The 10,792-nt window shown below is 48.9% G+C and overlaps 1 protein-coding gene across 1 annotated transcript in view; it reads right to left on the bottom strand.

The window, feature by feature from the left end:
- Positions 1-10,792, bottom strand: part of FBXW8 (F-box and WD repeat domain containing 8) — a gene marked incomplete at its 5' end in the record, with an annotated part of 45,331 nt that continues 34,539 nt past the window's right edge. Inside the window, 5 exons of the mRNA XM_026042891.1 lie at positions 1-100; positions 356-500; positions 1,052-1,168; positions 2,765-2,938; positions 6,843-6,970. Coding sequence (XP_025898676.1) covers positions 356-500; positions 1,052-1,168; positions 2,765-2,938; positions 6,843-6,970 — 564 coding nt within the window. The remainder of the gene's footprint in view (positions 101-355; positions 501-1,051; positions 1,169-2,764; positions 2,939-6,842; positions 6,971-10,792) is intronic.

The following is a 10,792-nucleotide window of genomic DNA, read 5'->3' as shown; positions in this document are numbered from 1 at the left end:
CGTTCCGCTCCTCCCCCGGCAGGCCGGCCGCAAGGATCTTGCTCTCAGGAGACAGGATGGTCCTCGCCGTTCTCAGGCTCTCTGCTCCACATCCGCGGACCTTTAAACATTTGCATAGCAACATATTTTAGCCTGATTTAGTATTTGCAGGCTCAGTTAGTCTTATTTAGTGTTTGAGGGCAGCTGCACTCTCCATTCTTCTGCACATCCCAAATTTCCACCAAAAGCCCAACCCATGAACCCTGCCCGCAGCCGCCCCCGTTGGTGGCTGTCCCCTGCGAATCTCCTTTCTCGCTTTGGCCACGTGCCAGGCACAGGGCCGGGCCACAGACGCCAGCCAGAAGCGACTTGTTACCTAAATGTCGTCATAGGGAACCGCGAGGCCGATGTTGTAGTTGTAACCGGCCACCTCGTCGTAGGAAGAGCGGCAAATGGGAAGGACGCTCTCGCCGGGCAGCTGCTCCGCTGAGAACTCGTAGGCGTAGATGATTCCTCGATGCCTGCGCAAAACACAATCGGGACACACTAAAATTCTACCTTAACTCTATGTTTCAACAGGAGAAGCCAACAATGTTCGTAAAATGATGATTCACTTTAGTAATGCACAGATGTAATTGGCATCTGCCGAAACATTTCTRATCTATTCAGGAATGGGGAGGACGAGCGTCATGTGGCTTGACAGTTCAATCAGAAATGCCAACAGTCATCGGAGCTGCAAATGGCAAAACGTGGAGTTTAAATAGCAGTAATTTTCCTTTTGGAGGAGATATCATTACTAATACTTAACGCAAGGAAAGAACTGCATTCCTTGCCTTGCTTCAGTGGCATTTATACTCACCTGCCAAAAAAAGAAACACGTTCCCCTGTGCTCAGAAGTAAATGAGAGCCAGTTCACCAGCGGTCTGGAAAGGTTCATCTTTGTGCTGTGTCTACCTGCCCTCTCTCTCTGTTACAGCCCTGGCTGATGACCCAGGTGCTTCGTGTGCCCCTTCAACCCTCCAGAGCGCTGGTGTGTGCAAGGGGCCGGGCCCGGCCGGCAGCCGCGACTCACTTGCGGTGCGCGGTGAGGTCGTCGTCGTCGAGGCTGGCGCCGCGGGGCGTTTTGTCGTCGGGGATGTTGGCCGTGATGAGGCTGTGAGAGCTGAAGCGCAAGTGGCGGACGGGATGCCTGCAAACCAAACGGCAGCGCGGCGTGAGACGCCGCTTGCACCAGGCTCTGAAAGGAGCTAAGAGCAGGGAAGGAATTGCGCTGGATTGCACAAGAATTCATTGAACCTGGCACTCAGCGGCTAGAGGCCGAGATGTTTGGCCTTTGGCTCCTTCTCCTCGTATCTGAAATCGATAAACGCAGTTTTTATCACCATCTAGCGGACTCTCACCAGAAGACACGTGGAGGACGGAGAATATTTCAGGCACTGCAGCCCTGGAGGCTGCAGCTCTGAGGCGCTCCAGGAAAACCCTYGTGCCTCCGGACACAGTGGCACCCGGCTCCACACATCTCCCTCTCCSAGCACTGAGCTGGCACTGCTTTACTAATCCCCTCCGTGGCATCAGCTCGGAGATCCCATCTTCCCTCCTTACCCCCTTGCTGGTGAAGAGCCACCCAGGACGCGGGGAATTGCACATGCAGTCAGGCAGGAATCTTCTCCAAGGGCTCATCACCACATCCCTTGTCTGTGCTCTTCCTTTCCACACTGACACTGGGTTACAGGCAAGGACAACAACTCACACCCAGTGTTTCTCTCTAGGAAAACCTTTTGGACTGGAGAGATGCTGTCTCATTCCTGTCCAGCTTAAAGGGTATTTTCAGCCTCACTTTCAATAGGCGTCTTCCTCCATCGYCCAGCCCTGGCGCGCTGCTGAGCAATACCCCAGGAGCTGATCAGTGWGGCACTGTCCTTAATGCAGAGCTGCACCAGGACACATTTACCATCCACAGGGTCACARGAGGAGGAGATACCTGCTAGCAATCAATGACAGCTCCAGCCTGAACTCCTGAGGCTGCAAACACCTCCTCTCTGGCAAAGACTTAGAAAATGAACAAATAAATCCTGATTTTTTTGGGTATCGTTCAGGCTTACTAAGGGCTAAATCCTCAGGTCTTCATTTGCACAAGAGTATTTCTACTTTGGGTTTTTCTGCTTGGTCAGGAAATCATCACTTAGCTGCAGCCACTTACAGTCTTCTGCCAGTTCTAGGCTCCTAAGCTGTGTTTGCACTTGTGGCACAAGCTGCTATTACAGTGCCCGTGTCCCTGGTTTATCCCCTCCGGTGGCTTTGCTCAGCACTGCGAGCCGCTGCGTGGGTGACTGTGCAGAGGGGCAGCCCCTGTGCAAAGGTACAGCACAGAGAAGGGACACGCTCAAAACCAGCTGCATTTAAGACAACTGTGAGAAGCCCAGCATTTAAATCTGAGATTCAGTGAAGTAATTGTGGGGAATGGGGGAAGACTTAAAATCTTGCCAAAAATCTGGAGGAAAAAATGGCATGCTCCTTCATCCTGGTTAAAGCACTCTCCTTAATTAATAAGGGGCAATCTGAGTAAGAAAGCTATGGGACAGAGGCAGAAACAGGCACAGGAATCCAGCAGGGCAGCGACTGATTCCCGTATCAAGTGCAAACTCATGTCAGCGCAGCTCCGTCCCAGCAGCCTTAGGCATGGGGAGCTCTTACTTTGGCCCCGATCACCCCCTTCCCGCGTTGCTCCTGCGTGCTGCATCCCACAGCCGCCCTGCAGCAAGCTCCCAAAGGCAGACCCATTTACCTGGCGTGCATCTCCCAGAGCTTGGAGCCCATCCGCTGGTCCCACACGCAGACCAAGCCCTCCTCTCCGCCGCTCACCACCTTCCAGTCATCCATCTGCACTGCCGACACTCCGAGGGGGTGGCCGTAGAGCGAGCACAGGGACTCGCTTTGGCGGAGATCGTACACCCGGACCCTGAAGGAAAGGGAGGTAAGGGCAGAGATGAGAGCAGCTGTGGACGGACGTGCAACCTAAGGGAAACATGCCTGGGAACATTACGCTGCCTTCCCGGGACAGCATGAGTTCAACACGCCGAGCACTGCTGTCCTCTGATGGATGAACACAGACTCTCCTTTCCTACTGGAGATACTCAGGGTGCCTCCACGGAGTCTGAAGAGCCAGTGACCCCCCGCTCTGCTGCAGGGAAGAGGCAACATGGACACAGGAGCTCCGGGAAACACCGCAGCTGGGCACAGAGGAGGGCTCGCTTCGGACCCCACCCACGYTCCCGACACCTCTGGGTGCTGCTGGCATTTTCACCTGACACCCGCCCTAGGTTTGATGATATCTGATGGAGACGTCATCCATCGCACAGGCTCTCGCTGCCTCGTTGCAAGCGCTAGGCGACAGGAATACTAAGTGACATGTCCAGAAAGCTCCTTAACCTGCGTCTCACAGCGAGGCAGGCAGCAACACACGYGGCCTGCTGACAAAATACCCTTCTCCCCAGCACCCAAGCAAAGTCCATGGAGATGGACTAAAATGACTAAACATGTGGCAGCTGAAGAGCTGATGTGTTTGTTCACACACAAAACCAGCAGTGAGGAAGAGTGGCACCGGCACTCGACTGCACCGCTGAACGGATTTCAATACTGGAACTAGTGGCTTCAGGCACCTCTTAGAGGCATCTGCTTTTCAGAAATTATTGATCGCTCAGAAGATACAGAAACAGGAGAAAGACCAGCAGGAAAGATTTCTTCTCCTTTCTGTCATGGAGTGGCTATTCCTTCCTCTGTGTAAGTAAAGTGACTGTGGTGAAGGGCAGCAAAGTCCCTATCGGAAGCAGTTTTAATTTGTATTTTATCATATTCATAAAAGTTCTGACTGCTCTTGTAACTGCAACAAGTTTCATTCCAAGAAGAACAATTGAGTTACAGGTTTTCTTCTTCCTTATTTACAGGGACAGACAGCAGACACTCACRGGTTGAGGGAGAAGAGACTCCCTGAGCCCGAGGCAGTCAGCTCACGTCGGTACAGAAGCGTTACAGGAAAGCTAATGCCTACTGTCAATTTTTTAAATCCAGTGCACATCACAAAGGAGGATGGGTTTTGATCCCTCTACGWCCAGATTAACAGAGAAAGCAAAGCAAAATGAAAATGGTAGTGAGTGAACACAGCAGTAAAGAGAAATACTGATCTCAGTGTTGAAAAGAAGCCAGAGAAAGTTGCCCTCAGCTGATGGCTCTGAAGAATGAAACCACCAGGTGCACATTAGCCCCCCCAAAAGCCCCACACCTACCTGCTCCAGCACATTAGCTGTATTTCATTCAATGCCCTGCTATGAAGCTAACAGCACTGCAAAGCCCTTCCACTGCCTTCCTCCAATAAAGATTGCATCATACAGTTTTACAAGCAGCACATTTCAGCAACTCAAATAAAAGGCAGCAGAGCAGGCCAAAACTCCAGCAGAGCAACATCCATCTGACATGCGGAACAACATGCTGGAGCAGGGAGAGGCGCGCGCCCCGCGAAACCCCGTCAGGCCGCTGCTGCTGGGGAAGGAGCGTGGTGCCTCCTCCAGCTCCAGCTCCAGCTCCAGCTCCAGCTCCAGCTCCAGCTGGGAGAAGCGCTGGCCGCACATCAGAGCGAGCGGCGCTCCGGGCAGGGACAGGGTGTTTGGGCCGGGCTCGGCGCTCTCCCCGTCTCGCTGCCCGCGCTCTGCGCGACAATCAAAGCTGCTTCTGTTGGGTAAGCACAGTTGGAAGCGAAGATCTGCTGGTGTCCTGGTTATCTCATTAGCAAGGGCCCAGGCTTCAGGCAGGTGTCCATTCTGGCACACCCTTGGAAGAATCAGTGGCACACTTGAGTTGTTTAGATGCGCTTCTCTTTTTAGAAAGACAAAAAGGGGAAAAGAGCGTTTTGCAAATCTAATGCGATGCTCTAATGCAGACCTGGCATGGCCCAGCCTCAGCAGCTGGGCTCAGTGGGAGCACATCACACTCATCCCAGTTCAAGAGAGCCGTAAGGAAGGTTTCTGTGACCAGGCTTTGGCTCAGGTTAGACAGTACTACAAGTCAGTTGATTCACCTTTAGGAGAAGATGGAAGATATTTTTTCCATCCACACTTTCCAGCAGAGGTATTCACTGGGCTTGCTGCGTACTTGCTTTCCCAATGCCATTTGCTGCCTCATGTCCCTTCAAAAAGCTGCCACCACGCAGTGCATCAGCATATGTTCCCTATTTCAGCTCTCTTACAAGTGTGAAGCACAGATAAATAACCAAATGTACTGCCAGGGCTTCAGGAGTATTCTCAGTTTGAAACCGAGCCTTTTACAGATCCTACCAAAACCACTTCCCTTCAAACGGGGCCATTTGTTTTGTTTTTCAAAACCAGGGCTTCAAACACAAGAACAGCACCTATCAGTAAGATTTGGAAAATGCTTCATTTTGACTCCAACAATACGTTCTCCCCGGCCACCAGCAGCTTGAATTCACGCAGCAAAGGTGCCCAGTTAGATCCTTGCTCCCTACCAAGGCCACTGCAGCTCAAGGGACTCCCCACCTGCGGGTGCCCAGCACCCAGCAAGACCCTTCGTGCAGCAGCACCAAGGACCTGGCCTTTGAGCTACACGGGGTCTTGTCTCCTAGATTCCCTCCTTATCTGCTGAACTATTGATTCCCAACTGTCTCTTATTTTAATGAGAGTCAACCCTTGAACCCATCAATTCTTGCACTGGAAAACTGAGGGGAAAGGGCACAGACATTTATTCTAGGAAAACGAGAGCAAATTTCAATCTCACTTAAGGGATATCAACTCTATCTGCTCTTCCATCATGGGGCGATGCAGTTTAACTGGGGTGTTTCAGAAAATCTATCAGGAAAAACCTCCCAAGGATTCAGCTGCATGAGTTCATGCAATTGATATTTCCATTTTACTTGCTTTACCTTGGTTGCTGAGGAAAGCGTGAGGGCTGCTTGCAGCGCCCATCCGCTGAGAAGGAAAAAAAGCTGTTTGACAAAATAATCATTTTTGCAAGCTGCTGCACTGGCGGGACAGAGGCCTGGGACTTGGCAAGCGAAGGTATCCGCCTTACAAGCTGATACCCACCACCACACCAGAGCACCACCTGCAGCCCATGCCCGATGCAGGGAGGAGGGAGAAGGAACCGGGAGCCATTAGGGACTGGCTCCTCGCCAGCCCACATCTCCTTTGGTGCACTGGATCAGACCCYGCAAGTCACTAGCCAAAAAGAGAAAACCTAAAAATTGGACTCAAAGGGTCTTTTTAAGCACTTTAATCCTTTCGCACTGCCTGTTCCCAGCGCGTCCATTCCTGGCACCAGACATTGCGCAGGGAAAATCCTGCTCCCCAAGCCAAGGAGCTAAAGAGAAAGCTGCTAATCAGCTAAATAGAAGCTGGAATCTGTTCATATGAAAAGTCTCTTTTTTTTTCTGTCACCTGAGGGACATGACAGTGTTCCGAAATACACTCTTGACATCGTTTGGCAGACGGACCCCTCTCATCCTACATGATTCATCCCTTAGGTTATTTTTTTAATATCAGAAAGTGAGCTTTTAAATGCCAAACTAATTTTGCGGGTGGTGGTGGGGAAGTGGAAGATATTCCAAGTGGTCTCGCTGGGCTGTACACCAACTGTGTCCACCAAATGGCTTGAAAAGAAAGTCTTCCCATGGAGCTCTCCGAAACAAAGCGAACCGGCAGCCACATCCAACTATTACCTAATATTTGTTCCTGAAGTTCATGCAGGCTGTGTTTGAAACATTAGAGGAGAAACAAATTCTAGCAGGACCAGGTGTAGGACAGCAGGACAGGAAGTAAGCTAATTTGGGATGGGTTGCTGCTCTTGATGGTACCCACCTTCTGTCCTTATTGCCGGTAACGAGCATGTTTGGAGGGCTGTCCTGGAGGTTGACGCACGAAAAGTCACCCAATGAGTTGCCCAGCTTCTTTAGACACTGACTTGTTTCCAGATTGTAAAGAAGAATCTGGCAGAAAGAGAACAAACACCAGGTAAATTTAGTACAGGCACAATATCTACGTACCGCTGCAGCATGAAGCGGAGCCAAGCTCTTGTCGCTACTGGGACGGGTGCAGACCGTGTTTCTCAATATTCTAGCCTGGAACCAAGATGACCCCATGGAAATGGCAGTAACACAAGCTCAGAAATATGAAAAATGCAATGGTACATGGGAATCCATCAAGAACATCTCAGGTTTACAGGGGAAAGCRAAGCACTTCTTTATTAAGCTTAACATTTGAAATAATAGTAAAAGTAAACAGAATCAACATTTGGAAGGTTGGAACATTTGGCAGAATCAACACATGGGCAGTGCAAGAAGGATTTGATAAAACACAGCAGAAAGAGAAGAGCGTAGAAGCGAGCCCTGACTCGGTGCTGCCAGGGCACGCGAAAAGGGTCTGCACAGGCGATCACACAACACACCAAGAGACACATCACCTCTGAAATGGCCCCTCTTGGCARGAAAAGGCATAAAAACCACTCTGGTTTTAAGTAACATTGAAGATCATGACGCTAAATACTAGAAGAAAAATGCAAGTTATTTCCCTTCTGTTCATCACCTTCTCCCTTGAGCAGCGATGCTGCCTGGCCTTTTACTTTCTAGCTGTGCAGTTTTAATCAGCGCTGGAAAGGCTGAATTAGGAGAGCAGGAGCAGATGATTTGGTGATGGGTGCCTCTAGGCAACAAAGCTTAAACCTTTAATCCTTAAAAAAATCTCTGGAAATACTGCACAGAAGTGCAGAGCCTCCGTAGGTTTCCTCCACCTGCTATTTCACCCAGCTAAAAAGACGGTACAGTTTTATTCAGGCATTTTACCCACTACCTGACTACAGTTAACACATTCACAGCTTATTTCCTCAGTTGCTTATAATATTTAACCCCCTGCCCAGCCAGCTCCCTTTCCCAGTCTGAAGGTACATGTGCTGCCTTGCATTTTACTGCTCTTCAAGCYGCAGGGCTCAAGTACCAGTTTTTAGAGCATGTTTTTTCATCCCTAAGACCAAAGCAGCTTTTCCCAAGCTCTGTAAAGCAAGAGAGACTCTACCTTTATAGACACAGGACATAAAAATTGTGTAAAAGAAATAAAAATCCGAGCTTCAATACCTATGAAAAACACCTGCAAATAGACTCATTTTTTTTTTTGCTATAAAGACTAATTCGGTGAAATATAGCACAGCTTCCACCACCCGTGATCTTTAGGCAAAGATCAACCAGATCTCTCTGTTGAAAGCTTCGAGCAAAGACAATGTCACTGAATTCTGCTGAATTCCACTCACGAAAGACAGATCAGCCGGGTCAACATCAACAGGGGCCAACCCTCAAGGGAAGCTCCTCGGCCAGCCCTTCCCAGCTGGGCAATGAAACTCTGGAGAAGAGGCAGGCCTCAACGCTGCCTTGGGAGAGGCCCCTRGGGCTAATACTTACAATGAGCATCCATAAACTATTAATTTACCCAAATGACCAAAGCTCCAGCCTATCCTATAAACATAAGACAGGTACTATAAAAAATACAGGCTCAGGTCCACAAAACTCAAAGAAAAGCTTTTTTTTCATCTTATCACTCTTTTACCCTCTCAACTTCCTTCTCTTCCAACATGAGTCTCTAATCTTCCAAGGTTTTTGTTTRTTTGCTGTAGCTTTTTATGATGCTGCTGTGTATTTCCAGCCAGTCAGACCCACCGCCTCGGAGGAAGCTGCTCTTTGCACTTTCTAGCACTCAGGTTTTACCTACCTTTGAATTTGGCTTCTATCTTGAGCAATTTTATGGTCTGAAAGTGAATCTCAAACCCTCATCCTGACAAGCTGGTAAGTAAAGAAACAAAAGAAACTCCGGCAGGCTGCATTTTTAGGTCTGAATTACAATTTCTTGAAGATAGGTTCTTTAACACCACACTGATGACAACTTTGAAGCTTTGAATACCCCATGGTAACAAGGTTTTTCTTTATAAAGGCCAAGTAGAAAGAATGAAAATACCTGGTCAGGAGGGACTTGAAAGACGGGTCTGTATGTTAAAGGGCAGATAAAGCATAAGATCTTTAGGAGGTTTATAATCCTATAATGCACCCTGCAAAGGGATTACCCTTTTAAAGACATTTATAATCCTATAATGGACGCCCAAGACCAGTGACCTAATAGGTGCCGAACGGAAGGTAAGTGAACCAAGAGCACTTGGGTGTGAAATGAAGCACCCTGGGACAACGCACTAATGAGCATCCCTTTCCCCGGGGAAAACCGGGGGCGCCACGGAGGAAAAGCATTAAATGCTCTGGGCAGATGTATCGGGATCAGCCGCGCCAAATAAAAAGTGTTACCTATTAACACTGTTCAAATGAAAAAGTCTACGTTATTGGAGAGGAGCCAAGCAATCTCCCCGAATGCTTAATAATTCAACACGCCAGAAATAGCCAGAGTACCTTTACCATTATGTTTAGTTAAAGACCGCAGAGATTAGAAAACACATTATCCATCTCAGAGGCGATTCCTTCCATGTTACAAGTCCCTTAACGACTTTTACCAGCCCTCCCTCCCTCTCTCTCTCTTTTAATAAGGCTGAGCAAATGGGACTTCATTTTATCCGATTGCCACAGACTAGCAATATTAATTATTCAAGCTCGTACTCTCCCTTTTGTTAAGGCAGTGCATTAGACTAATTTCCTACTTTACTGCACGACTTGGGCAATCCTCGAACGGTGGCCACCCTCCTCAGACAGATGTGCTGGAACCAGCCTGGCACCCGCCCTGGAATAGGGAGAGGAAGAAAGGAAAACTCACTGTACTTTGGGAAGCTGCACATCAGTGGGAACCAGGAGTGCTGCTAAAATGCTATCCCAGACCACAAGAGGTCCAAATGAACGGATAAAGAATGAAGTTTCTGTAGCCAGAGGAGCTAAGCCATGAGCTTCATCGCACCTTGCAGCTAAGCGAGGTCAAGCGTAGTCCACGCACCTCGGTTGAGATCCTTCCAAGGAAGGCAGAGGAACTGAAGGAAATGCTGTTGATGGAACGCTTCCATGCACATCCAAAGCCCCAGCAGGTGTTCAGGGAGACTGTGTTGTCGGAGATGTCCTTTTTGGATGGAACATTAAAACAACAAATCCCCAAGCACTTGTTATCAAAGAGCCGGGGGTACTTTCTGCAAGAGCAGGCCATTCAACCCACCGTCCTGGCCATAAGCCAGCAGAGACAACTGCTTGGTGAAAAAGCTGATTTCCCTCTGCAAATGCATTTTGGCTTCTTAASTTACTACAGCTCACAGCTAGTAAAAGAAAACATGGTCTTTCTGAATTGGGTGAAGCAGTTGTCATACACAGCACGTGTAACTCTTATTTAGATGAAGTATTAAACACAGTTTAACATAAGTTTTAGCAAAAAAAAAAAAATAAATAAGTTAAACCATGCTTCAAAACCTCATCCTCCTCCTTACTGAATAACAAGACAGGACACCTCCTTCAAAAACTGCCTTCCCAGAAAGAATCAGCTTGGATGGGGGCATCATTTCACAGATAGGGAAGCAGAGGATCAAGACAGAAAAATATCTCACTCGGCCAAAGACGCAGAGGAACAAGCAGCAAGACCGGAGCGGAGTCTGCATTTTATTTTCAGATTACGCTGCTCCCCCTTCCTCCTGCCCATCCCTCTGCCAAGTGGCGAAAAGCCTGCCTGAATACACAGTGAGACTGCCCGGGAGAGAAGGGTCAGAAAGAGAAGCTCCCCGCAAACAGAGAGGGAGGTGGGCTCAAAACCACGCAATGCCCACGGCATCTACAAAAACAATAAGGCCATTT

This window comes from Nothoprocta perdicaria, unplaced genomic scaffold (assembly GCF_003342845.1).
Source record: "Nothoprocta perdicaria isolate Ctin4 unplaced genomic scaffold, notPer1 scaffold_317, whole genome shotgun sequence".
Lineage (NCBI taxonomy): Eukaryota > Metazoa > Chordata > Aves > Tinamiformes > Tinamidae > Nothoprocta > Nothoprocta perdicaria.
Note: the sequence above shows the minus strand (reverse complement) of the source record. Positions and strands in the feature narration are given on the sequence as shown.